Below are 21190 nucleotides of genomic sequence, written 5' to 3'. Positions count from 1 at the left end.
ACATTGTGTGTTAATTCTGGTACCAATTTCTTCTTCATAATTGTGGGACAAAATGATTTGTAAACCATCTTCTTGAAGAAGCTTCTCTTTGAGTGCTAGAGAAATGATGTCAATGAGACTGCTAGTCTCTCAAGAGTCCTTCCAGGCAATGTTCTAATCCTAAAAACCAAACTGAATCCCAACTTCTGGTACTAAACAAAATATAATATAGTACAATTATATTACTATCTATCATTTTAACTGTTATATTATTATTTTTCATAGATACTATTTAAATTATCCAAAAGCTATAGGCCTGTATTCTCTTTTAGAGGCTTCATGCAAGAAAGGCAGAAAATCACCTGAAGTTTAAGTGACGTAGATGCAGGGGAGAAAGAATTTAAGTAGATGGAACATCATTACCCAAACTGGAATATACTCAGGACTCCAGGGTAGACCCTGTCTGCTCATGAAAAGTGCCATGAGATTTTTGGATGACTAACAGAGCCAGGACCTTAATTTTATATCTCATTCAAAATGTGGTGTCTAAAAAACAGTTCACCCTAACACCATGCTGAAACACTGAAACAAAACTGACTTGCAAGGAAAAGGGACATTTACAGAAATATCACTCCCTCAGGCACTGTGCTTTTTTTGGTCTCCCACCCAAATACTGACCAGGACCAATCCTGCTCAACTTCTAAGAGCCCTAGGTGACATGGCTGCAGAATGCTTCAACGATTCTTGCACTGTAACTTGAGCACTAGATTTTTTTTGGTAATCAAGTAGTGTATCTAGCATATTATACAGTTTCACATTTTTGACATTGTCTACCTGGATAGTTAATATTATGTCACCAGGGTGGGCCTATTTATATTAAATATCTCTTTACCAATCTTGCCACAGTTGAAGCTACTACGTATTTTTAACATCATGCATTTTGTAAATTTGGGATAGGACTGAATTTTAATCCTGGCGTTAGCACCGTTCACTGTAAGTATTCCACAACAACTACATGGCACCACCAGACTTGACAGTCATGGACGCTGGAGCATATCCAAATGGATGACAGTGAGGCTATGTAGTATCTGAGGTGGCCACATAATATCTACGTGGTCACCCAACCCACCTTGCCTTCTACAAGGGCAGAGTAATGTGACTGCATAACCTAGCTATCAAATACAGTATAACAATTTGGTCCTGGAAGGTGATGTGCTACCATATGCAAGATTAGGAGGCAAGAGTGTGTGTGCGTGCTTGTGCTGATTCATCCCAACTTGAGAGACAGTCAGTGACAGTGGGACTGAATGGGCAGGATGGCCCAGCACCACTTATGGCTGACAACCTCGAAGTGGAATTTCCATCCAGGAAGTGGAGACAGTGCTACCAAATGGAGATTAAGGTTTCCCCAACACTCCACCTAATAGTGTTTGAGCTAGAAGTATCAGAGAGCCTCCCAGCAATATTCAAACCCTCTCTCACACCAGGCAGTTGACATCCTTCTCTTCCCTCCCACACATCCCCATCTTGTTGTGGCTACCACTGAAGAAGCCATGGGTCTACAGTCAGGGCTGGATTTATACCTTACACACATCTAAGCACAGCATCTTCAGTGTGCCACCCCCCATGTCTACAAATGACCTTTGTGTTTTCCATAAAAAATTAAACCAAAATATATATAAACAATAATTTAAATACAGTAGAACCTCAAAGATATGAACACCAGCGTTACAGACTTACACGTCTACCGGACACCCTGTGGACCCGTAAGTCCTCAATCAGACAGCAGCACGTGCATACATGCACATGCAAAGCAAATACTGTACTACCTGGGGGCTAAAGCTTCAGCCACGGGGGGTTGAGACTGCAGCTTCGGGCTTCAGGGCTCAGGTCTTTAGACAGGGGGAGCACTGGGGCTCTGGGCTTCAGCTGTGGATCCGCTCCCAACTTCAGCCCACAAGGGAGCTCTGGGTCTTGGGGTTTCAGCCCTGCAGCTCTGTTCCCACCTTCAGCCCCAGGAGGGGTGTGTGTGTGTGTGCGCGTGCGCCGGGGCTTGGGGCTTTAGCTACAGGGGGAGAGCCAGTTTCAGCCCCAGCGCTCCCCCCGTAGCTAAAATCTCGAGCCCTTGGGTCCCCCTCCCCACTGAAGCAGGGAGCAGAGCTGTGGGGAACCCCAGAGGCACTCTCCCAGGTTTAAAGTGCTGAGCCCTGGTGCTCCCATGGGGCAGGAGCCCCAAGCCCCCAGCCCAAAGCTTTGGCACCCTGAGAATCAGAAGCCCCAACTTCCCCCCCACCCACAGCCTGGCGCCCCACACCCAGCAGCTGCAGCACGAGCCCCCCCCATGTGGCTGAGCTCTTCTTCAGAGTTACGGAATATTTCAGAGTTATGGACAACCTCCATTTCCAAGATGTTCGCAACTCTGAGGTTCTACTGTATTAACTTTTAAACTTTTAACCTACTTTTAACTTTTAGGTGCCCCTAGAATGCCAGGCCCCTAGGCACATGCCTGCTGTGCCTAATTGGAAATCCGGCCCTGGCTACAGCAAGCAGTGAGAGAGAGAGCCAGTTTCCAAGAAGGATAAGCTTTCGTGGGCTAAAACCCACTTCATTGGATGCATTCAGTGGAAAATATAGTAGGAAGATATACATATACACAAAGAGAACATGAAAAAAATGTGTGTTGCCATAAGCACTATAACGAGAGTGATCAGTTAAGGTGAGCTACTATCAGCAGGCGAAAAAAACCTTTTGTAGCGATGATCAGGATGGCCCATTTCCAACAGTTGACAAGAAGGTGTGAGTAACAGTGTGTGGGGGGGAATAAGCAAGGGGAAATAGTTTTACTTTGTGTAATGACCCATCCACTCCCAGTCTTTATTCAAGCCTAATTTAATGGTGTCCAGTTTGCAAATTAATTCCAATTCAACAGTCTCTCATTGGAGTCTGTTTTTGATGTTTTTTGTTGTAATATTGCGACTTTTAAGTGTGTAATCGAGTGACCAGGGAGATTGAAGTGCTCTCTGACTGGTTTTTGAATGTTATAATTATTGACGTCTGATTTGCGTCCATTTATTCTTTTACGTAGAGACTGTCTGGTTTGGCCAATGTACATGGCAGAGGGGCATTGCTGGCATTGAAAGTGTGGTCTCCCATAGCTTTCAGGGATTTTAGTGACACATAAAGCCACAGATCTTTTCCAGGGATCACGAAAGATGCTTCAGCCTGTGCTTAACTTTAAGCATATAGTGAAATCTTGTTTTGGTACTTAAAATTACATGCATGCCTAAGTGCTTTCCTGCATCAGGGCTATATATTTGTATGTATATCCCATACGGCTAGGACTTGACATATCTACAATGTCCGAATACTATCTGTAATTCTACCTAATGTCTACAATTAAGTAGAATTACAGATAAGGTTTGGAATAATATTCAAAAGAACAAGAAAATTAATTGTTTGGCCCACTTTACACAGTAGGTGGAAGTTTAGCTCTAAACACTTTGGGGAAAAGGATAAATAAATCTCATACAATAAACCAATTGCTGGATTTACCATTACTATACAAGTGGCATTATGATCCCTAAACATATTGGTGAAATTTTTAATTTAATTCATTAAAAATGTAGACTTTTTTTATTCTTCAATTTAAAATGCTGCTAGCAGGTTTCTAAATTATAAATATTTCACAGGTGTTGACTAAATACTTGTTCGTAGGTAACTTAGGGTGAAAAATGTCTTGTCAATATCCTAGGGTTTATAGTTTTATTTACATAAAACATCCCTTGGCTCCAAACAGCTGCTCCATTTGTTCTCCCTTTATATGACACTAATCAGAACGGAATATAACAACACTGGCAAAATGTTTTCTTTTAAAGCCATCACGTTAATTTCAACCTCAAAGCCATTATGCAGAGGTGACAGAATCCCATGATGATTTTTCACTTCACCTTCATAGAGTCTGAACACTTGGGTTGTATATAGGGGACAGGTGGCAGGTTTGGGAGGAGGATATCAAACCCTGGGCCAGAAAATTTGGCTGCAGCAGAGCTGCCCCATAGCAGCTACTTCACGCTGTGGAGGGAGGTGTATCTCTGCCTTCCCTATGGATCATAGTGGGGGACTCTGCACTAGCCCTGATTAAGCTATTGTGTCAGGGTTGTTTGACAACATGCTCAAGAGATTCACAATTATATGGATCCACTGTCTCACATAGGAATTAAAGTGGCAGTGGTCCACTGGGCCTGCTGGCAGGTTAGGGTGGAGAATTCTATCAGCGGTTTCAGCACAAAGCTCATTTAAACAGGCATTTTGGAGGTAGTGTAAATTTCACCCATATAATACTTGGAGAATTTACATTAATGACGTCTGCAAAAGCTTAAGAAAGGCTGTCTTGGAACAACAACTTTGCTGAATTATGAATTGGCATGGCCAAATAATACTACTGCAAGTATTTTAAATCTGGGTTATGGCTAAATAGAGCACATTTCTGTTATTTGCATTCAGTCAGGACACACAAGAGAAGTATGACATACACACCTAAATGGATTGAAAGCAGCAGGCCACAACTTTAGTTTATTTTTAATATTAAGGACACAGGTTGGCCACCAGGCATTAATTGGGTCCAGCATGGGTTGAATAGTCTGATGTCATACAACAAAGGAATGGGAGTTAGCTCCCCTACCCAAATCCCAACTTCTGATTCAGCTTCACCCTGCCACCCTCCCACTGCATGGGAGAATGCGGGTACAGAAGAGGAAGACCTCAATGTTTGAAGATTCAAGACCTCCTCTCACCCCACAGGCTAACAGGGTCCATCCGTCCCTCTTGGGACTGTGATCAGGATCACCCCAGAAGCTGGCCTTTTGATCTGCACTGGACACCAGCCACAAGTTGCTAAAATATTTACTAATATATATCATCCCTTCCTATTTTGTTATTTTACCAAGCTCTGACAACTAAGCCCTGTAGAGCAAAGCAGGAAGGGCAACTTGCACCAGCAAGAATGGCTATGGGCCCACAAATAACAAATGGCTCCCTACCTCCCCTGGAATTGGCCAGTGGGTGTTTAGAGCAGTGGAGTCTGCCCCAAACCAATCTATCTCTCCCCAGCTCCATCCATGGATATTTTCCACCTGTGTTCTGGGCATGGAGAAAAAGAGTGAGGGCTCTATTGCAGGAGAACATAACTCACTCCAAACAGGACCCCAGGAGTGGTCATTCCTCTGCCAGTCCAATCTGGCACACCTCCTCCACTAAGACAGGAAGTGGCATGTGCACTACAAATAGTAATACGTAGCATTTGGATTAAGAGATGGCATGTCTGTGAATGTGTGCAACACTGCCAATCGGAAATATTTAAACATCAAGAATGAGGCCTCTAAAATCATGAGATTTTTTAAAATGGATTCTTTTTATTTTTGAGCCTTAGGGTACAGTTGGATTATGTTTTCCAGTGTTTGTCTGGAAAAAAGGAGGGCTAGAAACTTCTTTTTTTATATTTTTCTTTTCTTACATGAAAACTGAGAGGCTTTCAACATCAAATGAATCCATAAGTTGGAGCTTTAATCAAAACACCAAATATCATGAGTTTCATGATAAAATCACAATAAGTGGCCAAAGAATATGTTTTGGCAGGGGTAGGTTTTAAATTTTCCTTTAGTTTTGATCTGGGACATTATAAAACTACTGTTAAATAGTCCTTTAAAATGATGTACCATCTTATAAATCTCTGTAATCAAAAGCAAAAATACACATAGCACAAACTCTTATATCCACTCTAAATATTTAGCAAATATTCTTTAGAGATTGTTCTATGCAGTATTTAATAATATGTCATTGTCATACAATGGAGATCTGTCTTATTTCTTCTATCTATTCTGCAGTCAGTTACAATATAGTCAATTATATCTACTTTTCATGCAGTGTATCTCAATAAATAATTATATTTTACTATGTTTTTCTACATTCTATCAAGGATTCATTTGTAAAAGTGATCACTGGCTATACAAATGTCTTAACAGCCCAGACAGATATACAGGGCTTGTTTCCGCCCTCACACTGATGTTTATCAGGAACACCTCTAGTGAAATTAATAGTTACACCATTGTAAACAGGAACAGAACCAGGCCAACTATAGTGAACTCATCCAAAATCTACAGACATTCTAAATCATTCCGAGGTAATTAAGTATTTATAAAATAGTTTCTGGCAGATATTAGACAACCCATTACAGCAAACACAGAGCCTGATCCTGTATATTGCTAATTGCTTCCTGGGAGGTGCTGAGCTCACTGCCTTCAGGCTGAGCAAAGGGTACTCCACAACTTGGATCCATAGCATCCTGACACACTGACGATATCTGCAGCCACTCTGGAAAGAACAACTACTGATTGACAGCAAAAACGCCCTTGGCAAAAGAATTTGTGCACTCCAGTTATGAAATATTGGGTTGAAAGACAGGCTGCAAACAGCAGAAGTAAATCTGAGGGAACCCATGTTTTGCTACTCACCTAGGGACTAAACAAACTATGGAGAAATACACTGGCAGAATAATATGTGACAGTGGTTCCATCTTATTGTAACCTGAACTTAAAAAGAACACAGTTCAGAGCAAATGCCAGGCTTTGTTAAAAAAGAAAAAAAGAAAATCCCGCTTAAATGAACACAGAAATTACAACAGCCAGTCAGCTAAAGGAAAATGTAATAAGAATGTCTGGATGTCTGATTGAAACTGATGCTATGTACTGCTTCTGGATAACCTTTTAGTGTCCTAAGTCCCTTTTCCTTCAGAATGGCTAGATGCATAATTCAAAGGATACTGTTTTTATCATCTTCTATAAATCACTATTTATACTTTTGAGGGCCAGAACTTCAGTTGCTGTACATCAGTGTGGCACCATTAAAAATCAAAAGAATTAGGCCAGTTTACACTAGCTGAGGATCTGGCCACAAATGCGAACAAGTATTAGCAAATGTACTTACATCCATTTAAAAACAATGTGTTTACTTTCACTTCTTCTATTATAGTTTATCACTAGCAAGCTTGTGATCCTATTTTCCTTTAGGCCTAATGCTGCACTAGTGGTCATTATTCACATACATTAGGATTTGCAGGATGAGGCCAAAAGTCCTCTTAGCATAGGATTTTATGTGATAAATCATGCAACAGTGTCCCGCACCCATCAAAGTCTTATTGATTTCAATGGGACCAAGATTAAGCCCTTATTATAAAGCAACAAGGTACTATGAAGCTTAAATGTTGAGATCTATAAGCTATGAGAAATGCAGATTGACTATAAAAGGCTGACAAAAGGTATGAAGTTTTAGATTTCCCTTTATATGCTGTCAGAACAAAACAAGAGAGAGAGAATAATTATCATTAGCAAAGGCTAAAAGGAATAGTATGTTCTAAACGCTTCAGTTTACAAAAATTTCCAAAAAACACAAGTTTATTTCATGTGCCACAAAGACTGTGCTGCTTTGCAAAAGACATGTGTTTATTTCATGTGCTGCCAATTTTAAGGCTCTTAAGATGTTTTTGTTTTCAGGCACATACAACCTGATCCTGTACCACTGAGTTTTGCCACTAACTGGAGTAGACTCATAGGGCTAGAATTTTGAAGGACTTCAGCCTAAAGAAGTGCTCAGCAGCACTCAGTAGCCCCGGCTGCGATACTTTGAAAACCTGGCCATTTATTTCAGTACCCAAATGGGAGCCGAGATCTTCTGAAAATTTGCCTGCATTTTTTACAGGTTTCAGAGTAACAGCCATGTTAGTCTGTATTCGCAAAAAGAAAAGGAGTACTTGTGGCACCTTAGAGACTAACCAATTTATTTGAGCATAAGCTTTCGTGAGCTACAGCTCACTTCATCGGATGCATACTGTGGAAACTGCAGAAGCATTTTTGAGTTCACTTGGAAGGCTGGCACACAGTGTCTTCAATTGCCTGACAATGAGCTAGCCTAACAAGAACTACATTTTAATGTTATTTTTGCTTTTATCCTAACAGCTGATTCATTTCCATGTCATAAATATCTCCTACATGGCAGGCTGAGAGATATCTCAGCAAGCAGAAACAAAACACTTATCTCGGGGAACTGTGAACCTAAGTCTCAAGTCAACCTGGCTGACCAATTTTTAATGTATCAAAGGTTTGGGATTTTTTCCTCTTGAGGCAGCGCTAGTTAAAATAAATTCACTTCAAGCGTATTAACTTTTAATTAATTTTCTTACAATAACCAGAAAAAGGGGTCTCCACTAATATAAGAAAAAAATACATGATATAACATATAAACCCAGGTCTTCCACAAATTTTCATAATACCTATGTGAGGAAAAGGACCTATTATCTCTAAAAGTAATGCTGTCATCTCAAAGCACTTTACAAAGGCCGGTAAGCTTTGACACCAAGGGAAACTTACATGTAGAGTGGTTAAGTGACTTGCCGAATGTCCCACAGTGAATTAATGGCAGGGCCAGTAGTAAATCTCAGAGATGAAATCCTTGCCCGATTGCAGTACATGGCAAAACTCCCACTGACTTCAATGGGGCAGGATTTCTACCCAGGTCTTTTTGTCCAGGCCCTCTCCATTTGTCCACACCACTGTAAAAGAATATCGGTTTTCTTTTTTTTTCCCCTCTCAGAAATACAATACAAACACAATCTGTATAGAGTCAGATTGTGATACCCTTATTCACAAAGAGCAGCACTTTACAAGTAGCACCATTGGCTTCAGTGTGTTACAAAGTATAATTCTGCATGAGTAAGAGTATCAGCACTTGCTTTATACACGTTGTGCTATATCATAGGTTCCGTCATACACACTGAGGTGTCAATGCTTTCATTTCATTCAATCATTCCTTGATTTTTTTCATATGGAGACACCAAGGACCAAATCCCATACCCCTTACTACCCATGAGTAGGCTGCTGACGAGGATTTGCCCTGTGATTTTTAACGAGGCTTGAAAAGCAGTAGACAAAAGAAAAATAAATAAATATACATACGCAACTTAATCTGTGAATTTCCCCTTGATTTACTCGCCTAACAGTCCTTCTCTTCCTCCATAGTTCACTGGGCTCCCTTTTGAAAACTTTCCCTCGAAAGCTCATTGTATCAATGGGAACTCAAGCAGCAAACAAATCGCTCTTTAAAAACTGTGTTCCTTTAACCTTTTTGCTTCAGCAGCTTCAGCAACCCGAATGAAGACTGTTCAAGAGGGAAGTGTGTCTAAAACTTAACACATGCTGCATCCACAGTAACTGAACAGAAAGGAAAAGAAAACCAGCAATAACTCATTGCTTCCTGTGAGTAATATTCTGCTATTGGTAAGACAGTATCTCATTAAGCCATAAATAAAAGCTTAGCACCTTGTCTTTATAGCAGATTGAAATAGGAAGCTGTAGAGAAATTATTACAGCTTAACGTCTATCTTTGCCTCCAAAAAAACATTTATGTCCTTTACCCAGCCCCCTCCCCGCCAAACTCTTCATTGGTCAAAAGCCAAAATGACTGAGTTCAGAGACGATAGTGGGGCGGGGGCACAATTTTAAGGTTTTGACGGTCTTCAGCAGGGTTCAGGGCAGGGCATATAAACCCTGGCAGAAATCAAGGGAGGGGGCACGTGACCCTGCATAACCATACGCCCCCCACCCCCCCCACACACACACTACGCATTGCCTCTGACTGAGTTCTGCTTGTATGGACGCAGCTGCTGTTACATATGCATTTGCAATCTGAATAAACCGAAAAAGTTTATTCTCAAGACAAGAATCTTCTTTGCTATCCACCATAACTCCCATTTTTGAGACCAGTTACTTAGGTCATCATTTTCAGACATCTGAGGTTAAATAAACTCCGCTTTTTGTATCTGAATAACAGTTCCTCTTTTTCAACGGTATGAGGTACCAATAAGAGGAAGAAAAGCTCTGTAAAATGTTACATCTATAGACAATAGACAGCTATAGACATTTTTGATATATGATTGTTCAAATTATGTTTTTGACTTGTAAGATATAATACAAGAAATCTCTGCTTTAATTTTTCCTCCCCACTGATGTATAAAATATCTGAATAAAAGAATATTTATTACCAGAGAATGTAGTCTAAAAAAACTATTGAAGAGAAAATATCTTCTGAAAATACTCTCAATTTAAAAAAAAATCCCTCTCTCTTTCCTATTTACAATACTTCTCAGAACACTTTCTACATCCTCCTTTTTGTGTTGGGATTTTTAAGCGTATTCTCCCTTTAACAACAGTTTGAATCCAGGGTAATTCTGCTGGCTTCAAAAAGGAATCTGTCCATTTGGTGTCATCTGAATTACTCTGCATTTATAACATTCTAACTGAACAGAATTTGGTCATCTAGCTCTAATTCTACAGGGTCACATACAGGAAGGCTAAAAGATTACCTTTCTGTAACATCCAGGCTGCATTTCTATAAAAGCATTATTAATCTAAGGCTTTGGTAACCATATAGGAAGTATCACCGATGCATACAGTCCCATGATCTCCTCAGGTCACATTAGATCTACCTGATATACTGTACAGCCATTTCCGCAAAAGCTAGCTCAGTCAATTAACTTGCAGTCCCCTTCATAGGCATTACTGGTACAAAACAGGTTTAGAGCCCACAGAGCTAACCACAGGAGGATCAATCACAGAGTACAGGGTTCCTCTGGCGATGTAGAGCCATTATAGCAGCTCCTAAACATCTCTGTCCCTGCTGCTAGGGTAGGGGATATACTGGATGTGGGACCAGATCTTGGAGCTTCTTACATTCTAGCAAGCCAAGGCTACAGCTTCTTGAAGACAATGGCAGCAAAATAATTTAGGGCAGCTATCAAGCTACTCTAAACTAAGATAGGGGATTAGACAAGTATATAGATATCCCAGGACTGGAAGAGCACAAAGGACACTTTTCCACCACCACTGCTTGGCCATAGCTAAGGATATGTGTCATGCTATATTTTCCCATCACATATTCTCTTTATGGGTCACTCTTTTTTTTTTTAAATGATGTGTTTGATCCAAGACAATTGGCAGTTTTCCTTAATTCTCACTATGGCTGAGCTATGTCTGTCTGTTATTCTCTCTTCCTGAGTTGTGGGTGCAAAAGCTAGCTATGCATTCCTTTTTCAAAAAGCTTCAAACTGCAGTAAAAATAACATTCCTATAATTTTTTACAGTCATCATGCAGCACATAGTCTGAGGCCTGTGACTTTGTCCTGAGTGCCATGTTTTCCTTCCAATTTCCAACAAACCCTTTTCAACTCCTGAATGTCTTTAGGCATCTTTCAAAACCTCTGCAGTATTCCATATTTCTAGTAGTAACCCATGTGCAGTATTCCCATGCCAAATGTGAGAGTTCTTGTCTTCTGATGGCCGTTTGGAAGGATGAACTGCTACAGCACATCCTTATGAAACAGTATGTCAGCTGGATCAGCCTGCTTGTTTTTGTCTATGACATTTCACAACTTAGAATACAGTGAAACCTGAACAACAGACCACTCTTAATAGGCCACTTCCTGCCTTCAGAGACCACCCCTCCCCCCTACTGAGCAAAATTCTGCTTTTTTTTCTTTATTAGAAGACCATCTCTATTAAGCAAATGAATTTTGCTGATCTCTCCAATGATTGCTTAAGATAGGTTTCACTGTACACACATTAAGCAAAGCAGTGAAAGTCTTCACTGTCTGGCAGTAAGAGATGGAAAAGAGAAGTCCTTTGCCAAGACATGCAGACATTGCCAGTGGCTAACAATACAGAACCACAACATTAACAAAGCTGGAATTCTTCCTTATATTCTCTCAAACCACTCTACTCTAGTTGATTCCTAACAGCCTCTCACATGACACAGTGGATGGAACTGCCAAGACAAAACATCCTTGCCAGACATTAAATTTAATGCTGGAAACTTCAGCTCTGTTGAATTAACTTAATTCAGGTATAGATTCCTCTCAGAGTCTCTTTAGAATATCGACCACTTTCTCTAACACTTTATCATGCCAAAGGGCCATAAGGTTTCCTTTCCTCAGACCTCTTTCACTATTGCTTGATTGCAGGAAAATAGGCTGAACATTACTGATAAGTGAAACTGAGAAGGGACAGAAGTGTTGGGCCAAAATGTGACTTCTAGTCACTGCCCCAGGTTGGAATGAGCATAGTATTGTTGCCCACCACCCTGAAAAGGGAATAATGAGTGATGACCAATGTCTCTGAATTGTTTTTTCTCTGAGGACTATGAACAGTGTATTGCCAGCAGTTACAAGTTACCACGCACCTCCTTCTAAGCAAGTACATTTATTCTTAAGGTAAAAGCATTACAGACAAAATATATTTACAAAAAAAAACAATAAAAGTCCCTATACACATGCTAAAAGCTTACCAGAAGTTACCCCTCAGCCTTATTGGGCCTCGCTGTCTGCTGTCTTTTCAATCCTGCCACAATGGGGCCCTCTTGGACAGAAGGTCCTGTCCATTTGCTGGATCAGAAAGAAAGCCTTGTGTCACTTCAAGCTCATCCTTTTATATCAATAGCCATTTCTTTGTCTTCTAGTCTCTGGATAACCCAGCTTGAACCAGTACACATAAACCCCTCCAGGGGCTGATACCACTATAGAGCTGTTTAGTTGCAGTGACTTGCCTTTGACACCTCCCACTGTTTAAATTCCCAAAAGAGCTGTGGTACCCCCACCCCAAGAAGTAGAACACAGTCATACATAAATCATTTATATATTTAATGGCCCGAAAGATACATATCTGTCACACACTTCCCGCCCCCCGCAGCACACATATTTAAAGGCCTGTCAGAGTCTGGTCCTTAGTTTGGCTCAGAAAAACATTCCAAAATCAAGATGCAGATTTGAACTTTATCCAATCTCTAAAGTCTCTATACTGAAACTGGAGACCTGACAAGAAACTGGAGGCTCTCTCCTATCCTTCCGGATTCTGGTCAGGCTGGAGATCCTGCAAGGGCAGCAGGGGATATTGTCACTTCTGCTTCCTGAAGTTAACTGAACTTCTATGAACCTCAACATAAATAAAAGGTGATTTTAGGTTCAAGTTGCTTATTCTGCTTACACCCATTTTTCTATCCCCATTGAGAATCTTCCTGTCTTTCTTCAATGATGTGACTCCCAGTATTATTTATTATAATTTCTGGTAGCACCCGCAGCAGGCTTTGAGTGTTACATGCATAGCTGAAGGCACCGTCTCTGTGCTGAGAAGCCCACAGTCTGAATACTGAGAAATCAACAGAAAACATGTTAGAGGTGGCGGAACAACAAATATATATAAGTAGGACTGGTACGCTGGTGGGTGTAATAAAAAAAAATCTTTCTTTTACCTTTTTTCTGGTGGGTAAGACATTGCTGTTTTGAGCAGGTATTCTCTGTACCTATAATAGGGAATATCATTGGGACCAGTAATATCTTATCTCCTAGTAAAAGTGTAAAATAAAACTTTCCTGGCACCTACTGTAAATTATATCCTAATTACTCCTCAATCTTGACAGTGGCAGCCAGCAAGTTCCTTACAAGGAAATTACATCAAGGAAATTACGGATCTTTAGAGATCTTTGGACTTTTACAGATCTTGACCACTACATCATTTAGATTACCACACACATTAATGTTGCGAATAGAACAGTAAACTGATGTTTCCGTATAATTGTTGCAAGCATTCAGTTGTTAAACTTTTTTTTTTATTGAAAGAATGATAATAGACTTCTCTCAGCCCTCTGGAACAGATTCACTCTGTAGGATCCTGTCAAGCAGATGTTGGAGAGTGCAAGTGTAAGGCTGACGGATCCCAGTCATCAGCAGGCAGGGGACCTCTGGAGCTTAGTGCATGAGCCTCTACCGCATGAGCTAAAAGCCAACTGGCTGTTAGCTAAGGCTGTACAGCAGACTCATTTAACTCTCCCTCTTTATGTGGTCTCAGAGCCACTAGCTGGGACAGAACATCACACCCAGGAGGGGTGTGGGTTACACAAGTCTCTCTTGTTTTTATACTTTTGGAAGCTGTTTTATATATACCAGTAGCTGAGTAGGACCATGATGGGTGAGAGCTGGTGAGAGCAGTTTGCTCCATGCAACTCTTCATGGGGCTCAAGGATATCCCTATTATTTCCTCTTCTTCTCTCACCTTTGTCTAAAGGAACTTATTGTTACAGAGGTTCTCCTATCAACACCACTCTTTTAGGTCTTCATCCAAAGCCCACTGGAGCCAAGGGAAGACTCCTATTGACTTTAGGTCAGGCCCTTAAATGGCAGAGACAGTAGCTACCAGACAGCACTGTAAGGTGTTCCTTTCCTCCTGCACTGAGCATTTCTGCCTCTGAAACCTTCCCAATTTCTGCTGGTGCAGGTCTGAATGACTGATCTTGAAATAATTATCAGCTTAAATGTCTATTAAATTGGATACATTAATATGGCTAAATCCCCTGAACTGCTTTAAAAGTCACAACCATAAAGTGCAATGTAAACATTATTATTTGTATTATGAGCGTCCCCAGGTAACAAAGTGATGTTACTAAGCCTCAGTGTTGCCCCAACTATTTTTTTTAAACAGGCTGGATCACCACAAGCGGTTCTCCCTCTTCCAGGATCCTTGCCTGGTAACTGGGAGCTGTTGCATCTGGCTGAGACATTTGGGTTCCAGAGAATGTTGAAGTATTCAGTGAAATGATGAAATGTCAGTTAGTTACTTCAGTGTTTGACTAGCATCTGCTCCAATGTCTTAGCTGACCATTTTCAAAGTTTTCAGTGTTTAGAATGAACCTAACAATATGAAGTATCTGGATATCAATGTGATTCTTTCTTTCTTTCTTTCTTTTCTAGAAATGGCTATATATTCTTTAGCTTTGTGGCCAGTTGGTATCTGATCTGCTTTATCTTCAATGAAACTCCAATTAAAAAATAACAACTCTCTTTCTTTCTTTGTTTCTGTTCAAATCTTCATCTGATGTAATTTGTTTTCCCCCTACATCTATGAATTATTTCATGTTGTCATTAACTTCAGTTTGGATTCATGATATGCACTGATACGCGCATGTGTAGCTGTACACAGAAATGAACCATCAATGTGCTTTGCTGTCCTTTGTTTCATTAGTGTTTTGATGGTGGCCCTACAGAAATATGAATATTAAGTGTCAAAGATCCACATCTTCAGTTAACAATCTCAAATATAAAGACACTTTCTAAGGATATTAGGCCAAATATTTAAACTTATAGTTGATGTACTGAACTTGAAATCATACTGTCCTCCCAAAACTATATAATCTGTCTATATTCTACAAAAATGAATCATAATGTAACCTTAGCTCCAAGTAACAATGCTGGCACTTTCAACAAACTCAGAGTCCTCAATTTCTTTAGACTCATTGGAACTCACATGCAATGATAAGAACTCACAGCAAGTGTCAGGAGAATGAAAGCATTGCAGTCTGCTCAGTACTTTTGTCCCAGAAGGATACTGACACATACAACATAGAGCAGGTTGAAAATGTGTCCCTGATTTGTGCACCCATAGGAAGAACTTGCACATGCATGCATTGGAGATGGACTTTGGAAAATGTGGACTTTTTTTTCCCCACACATTCTTCACAACACAATAAAACCAAATACAATATACAAAACCATAATAAAACATCACACTTCTAAAATGCTCCCCCAGAGAAAGAAACAAGGAAGGACTATTTAAAAAGAAAAGTAAATAAAGGAAATAAAAGAATTGTAAGGGAAGGTGATAAATATTGGAAGGGAATGCGTTAACTGGCAAAGAGGTGATGACCGAGTGACATGGAGACTAAACACCATTCTCATTTCTAGGCCTTCTCATGCATACATCAGAGGTGAGGAACCTGCGTGAGGTGATATGTGAAAGGCTGCTCTGCCACCACATGTGTTGCAGTGTTGTGTGGACAGAGGAGTTCATTCTCTTCCATATCAACCTAAATTGGCTTACTTAAAAATAACTAATAAGAATAACACTTAACTCTTAAAATCAGTGACTAAATCAAAAGGAGAATCTTTTCTGCTCACTCTTATACTGCTTATTTTGCCAAAGCCAAGTCATCTATCCACTCAGAGTATTATATTTCCTGATGTTAATTGCTGCCAAGTGTCAGGGTAAAAACAAAACAAAACAGCACATTACTTAAATTCTTGAGATGTAGAAGCCTGGCTGAGGGAATATAGACTATAGCCTCTGTAAAATCAGGCCAACACTGAACCTATATTAATTGTACAGAAATCTTCCGTTATTTCCTCCACCAAAAGAAGTACACAATCATTCTCTGTCTCTTTTGAATGGCATGCAGCATTTCCTAATCTGTTGCAGTTCCTGCGTGAGCCACAAAAAATAAAGAGCTAAATAGCAAAGATCATGCCAAATTTCTGACTTCTGCAGAGGAAACAGAAGTAGCTGCAAATTCACTTCCCATCACTCACAGCACGTGGACGTGAACTCAGGAACCAATAAGAAGTTAAAAAAATACAAAAGATGGAGCCCTGTGGGGAGACTTGAGAGTCTGACACTTAATGCTATTGTGATCATTCCTCTGGCAATCTTCTGCAAGATGTTCAGTGTTACATACTCTATTGGGCTCCCCCATCTTTTCTGGCCAACAATTGGATGCCGCGTGGGAGTCACAAGAGCTGAAGGCTGTGCTAGTATATTTCAGAAACTGAGAATGATAATCTGGATAATAGTGTATAGGTTGCATTAGCCGATAAGCTACATAAATATACACTGCTATTGCTGTTTATATTCATCATCTTTGCTTTCATTTTCAATTCAGAAGCACATAATTATTGTTCATCTGATCCTGAGTGCTCCAACAATGCAACATTGCTAAAAGTAGGTCATGCAATTGGACTGACAGAATCATATCAGATATAAATTTGTCATCCCTTCAGAGATTTGTCAGAGCACTACTAAGAAATTAATTATGATCGATGTCATACACCCCACACAGATTCCATGGTCTAAATGCCAAAAATCTAGAGAGAAAGATATCGTATCAGAAGTCAGACATTAATCTTTCTTTGCCAAAGACCACTATTATCTGCCTCTTCATGATGTTGAACATGTTAACAGCTCATTAGTGGTTTGTGAATGCACCAATGGGAACACCATGCTTGTCAAGATCTCCTCCTTAAACAGGTAAACCAAACATTACAGCAGGAGAAGAAGCAGCTATTGCAATTTAAGTTGCATAGTTCTTTCTATTCTAACCATTTGTCTTCAGGTGCTCAAAACTTTACAAAAGTGTCACCTTTGGGGCTGAAATGTTCCAAGTTAGTGTTTGCCCGAAAGCATGTTTTTACTGAGGAAAAAACAGTTCTACCATTTTCGAGAACAGGAAGAGTGAAAAAACCCTACTTCATTATTAAAACAAACAACTTTTTTCAGAACTGCTCTAGCACCAAATCAGCAGGGTGCACAAAGCTGACATTTGCCAGGCAAATAGGACGTGTTCCTGTTGAGCACCCAGGCTCTGATCTAACCAAGCACTTAAGCATTTGCTTAACTTTAAGCATGTGATCAGTCCAGCTGAAGGGTTAAACAAGCTCATTCTTTCACTTGCTCTACAAATCTGTAAAACTAGCTCTGACCACATGGAGGGCTGAGAATTCATCATGATAACTGTGACATTAGCACACAAGGTAAGCTCTCCAAGGCAGTGTGACAACATCTCTGCAACGAACAGCCATGAAAGGAAAACACAAGTCTCTTTTATAATATCTGCCAGGGCTCTGCTAATGTGCCTTTCCAGACATTGGCTCCTGAGGTCACCAGCTCCAGCTATATCAATCTTTTCTTCTGAGGCTGACAGTGCACTGATTCCAACTGTTCTTTTCACTGTGCTTTTATCTTCGCTTCATGCCACAGGTATTAGTGTATCTCATGCAGAACAAATATGTGAAAGGTTCCTCTATTTCTGTCCACTGCATGAAAGGTGAAGACACACCCTCTCATGGAAGTAGTGGTGTCATGAGCTTTCAATGGGTTGCACTTGCCAGCTTCTTTGTTCACAGTCAGAGTCCATGGGACTCCTTCCTGGTTGAAACTTCCTTCTGAGGGGAGAGGAAGAGGGAGGTCTTGGTGAGGGTATTTTGTCAGTCATGCGTTTGATTTCACATAGAGTGCTTAATGGGTCTTACAGTACACACACACACACAACCTCAAACCGCCTGAACAGCATTCATGGGTGCTTGCTGTTAGTACATCCTGAGCCACCTGCTACCCCTTCATTGGTTTTCCAAGTTTCTACTCATGAAAATTCCTCCCAGTTCTCCCATTTGGGAAGCATGGTCAGCTGTGTGTGGAAGGAGCAGTCCCTACATCCATGCGGATCTTGGGAGGCTAGTAACGGATGCACAGCTATCTGTTGCTCCTATTTCCCCTTCTCAGCATGTCATTCATAGCAACCTTGCTGTTATGCTGCAACTTCGCTATCAGATGCATCTTGGAGTGAGGTTGCAATGGAAAATACTGTTGGTCTGATCAGCTGCAACTTCTGGGCAGACTTCCACGTTGGAAATCCACCTGCACCCAAGGGGTGCATGATATGTTCATCTGCTACTCCTTGCCCCTGATTCTCCTTTCATTTGCACTGGTGCCAACAAAGAGTAGCTCCAATGAAGTCAATGGATTTATATGTCCATAAAACTAGTGAGAGGAGAGAAGAAAATCTGGCCCCAACTCTCTTTTTTCACCACCAGCACTCCCTCCCACATCTCTCAGGAGTAGTAGCAATGGGGGTGGGGGGAAGGGAGGTGACATATTGTACAGTAGCCCTTGGTTCCTAGTTGGGGGTGTGGAGTCTCTATACGTGGGTTCTCTGCTATGCTGTCCAGCAGCACAGACAAAATACAGTATTTCATTGGCTTTGGCCCCTAGTGCCCCTAAGTAGGTTGCATCAAAACTGGGCTGTATTATTCCCCCTAAACAAACAGAATTCTTTCCCAGCTTTCATACATCAGGAATCGGGACAGTGAACATAAACCTTCCATTAGCCATCTAATCCTGCTGATTCAGACAAAAACAAAATAAGCAATTACTTTAATTTCTTCTTTAGTTTACTCCATTGGGAAATCTTAAAAAAAATTACTCGTTTTCATAGAGTAGGGCTGGAGTCATGTCTTGATAACAAAACACGAATAATGATGAAGGGCCATAAGAGGCCATTAAATAATTTAATCATCTTTGTTTACTATTTCCAGACATGATGCTGTTTGCAGTTTCTGGCTTCCACTGCACGCGGTGGTTCTAATGTGTGCCATTGATGTCTATTGTCAGTTACAAAAAGAATTGTTTTTCTTTGTTTATTTGCCCAGAAAAGCTCAGCTCAAACACAACATCTGGTTTACAGAGAAATTCCACATTTTTACCCAATTTCCCAGCTGGCATGATTGAAGCAGGAGGAGGTCAAGCAACTTGGCCAAGGTCATACAGTCTATCAGTAGCTCTGTCAGGATTAGACCATGGGACCCCTTGACTGCTTTGTTCTTAACCACTAAACTCGTCTCTCTCCTTATACTGTACTATGTGCATAAGTCTGTGTTGCTGTGCCTGACAGCTACTCTGTTAAATATTGCATTCTCGTGGCCCCAGACACATATGTGCATATCCTCACAGCTCCTGGGTCTATTCTGAGCAGCTCAGTGGAAACAGACCACACGTGATAATCTATCCTTTGGATACTCTGAAATACCCAGCTCATAATGTGATTTTGGCAGACATATAAAAAGATTACGAATTTCAAAAGCGGCTGTGATGGACTCCCTTTTTCTTTTACTACATAAGGAATGAATGTGAAGTCCTGCTAGTAAGATTTGCATTAATTTAGTTTAGTGCGCAGCAAGGGGAAAGGAATTCAAAACAAAATGTTCTCTTAGCCCCTCTCCTCTTCTAGATGGTCTGCACGGGTTTGGAGGCAGAACCAGTTTGGGCCAGTGTACACAGCGCTGGACTGGGAGTCAAAAGACCAGTGTTCTATTCTTGGCGCTGCCACTGTACAACCTACAACACGTCACTTCACTTCCATTTCCTGTCCCATCCTTTGGGTGCTTAAATCATAAGCTCTTAAAGGCAAGGACTCTCTTGCTATGTGCTTGTAACAGTGCCCAGCCCAACATGCCCCCAGCTGCCACGGTGGCCTGTCGGCATTACTGTAATACTACAACTAAAGTTTCAGTCACCTGGACTTATTAATGGCTCATCAGCTCTGGATGGGGGGGGGCATTTTATGGCTTAGCTGGGATTAGAAGCTGATAACTGGGAACCCTAATAGATATTTGTGATAAATGGGTGGATTTTTTTTAAATCACTGATGAAGTAGTTATTTATTTATTTATGAACATGAAGAAAGGCTGGAAGAGACAGACAGGAACAGAGGAAATCCTGTACCCCAGAACTGGCCCTAGTTTTGTGGGGCCTTGTGCGAAGTAACATGTAGGGCTGAACCCAGCTCTGCCTATTAGGTTTCTCCTGATCTCCTACCATTAGGCTCTGAATACTCCCTCCCATCACCCCCCAAACCAAGCGACACCCCAGCAAGAATTTACAGTGGACCTAGTTACTCAACCTGAGATGCCTAGACCTGGGAAGCAAAACTAGCAGAACATCCATTTCCTTGTTCCTTTTCTTTGTATTAGGTATATCTGTTTTCAGTTACAATGCAGGCGAGGATACTTTTATCAGCTATGGGTTTTCTGGGATTTTTGCTACACATTCCCACCAGTTTGCACATAGAACTACGCATGTGAATCTCAGCCAACATTTCACTTCAGCTCCAAGAGGTAAGAGATATATTGTCCAGTGCTGGTAATGTTAATATCATGTGGTTTTATTTCTTATAGGAAGGTAACTTCCTAGTATCATTCCAAAGAGCTCTTCTATCATGGCATTCACAGCGAACGTGCTACACAGTTTTGTTTTGCTTTACAACTGACACTTTTATTAGCTCTTCATAAACATACTTTGCAAACTATTAGCCTGATCCTGAAAGCATTATGTGAGTAGAGCCAATGAAGTACAGGTGAAAACAGGCAAGAGGATACAACAAAGTGCAATAATATTTCAAAAGCTAGGAAAGGAAAAGAATGAATGTTACACTGAGCATTAAGGGCTAGATTGTGGAATTTACCCTTATTAAAGGCCTCCACAGATCCCTGCAGCCCCAAGGACAACTCAAGAGGCAA

At 40.8% G+C, this 21190-nt stretch overlaps 1 protein-coding gene across 5 annotated transcripts in view; it reads right to left on the bottom strand.

Annotated features, from left to right (window-relative positions):
- Positions 1-21190, bottom strand: part of DOCK10 (dedicator of cytokinesis 10) — a 201307-nt gene that overhangs the window by 162436 nt on the left and 17681 nt on the right. The window contains exon 1 of one of the 5 annotated variants that reach the window (XM_048863553.2): positions 8985-9135. The exons of the other annotated variants lie outside the window; for them this stretch is intronic. Coding sequence (XP_048719510.1) covers positions 8985-9089 — 105 coding nt within the window. The 5' untranslated portion in view covers positions 9090-9135. Of the gene's footprint in view, positions 1-8984; positions 9136-21190 lie in introns of those variants that run through there. 5 annotated transcript variants of the gene reach the window in all.

Source organism: Caretta caretta, chromosome 9 (genome assembly GCF_965140235.1).
Source record: "Caretta caretta isolate rCarCar2 chromosome 9, rCarCar1.hap1, whole genome shotgun sequence".
In the NCBI taxonomy this organism is placed as follows: Eukaryota; Metazoa; Chordata; order Testudines; family Cheloniidae; genus Caretta; species Caretta caretta.
This window is presented reverse-complemented; position numbering and strand designations above follow the sequence as displayed.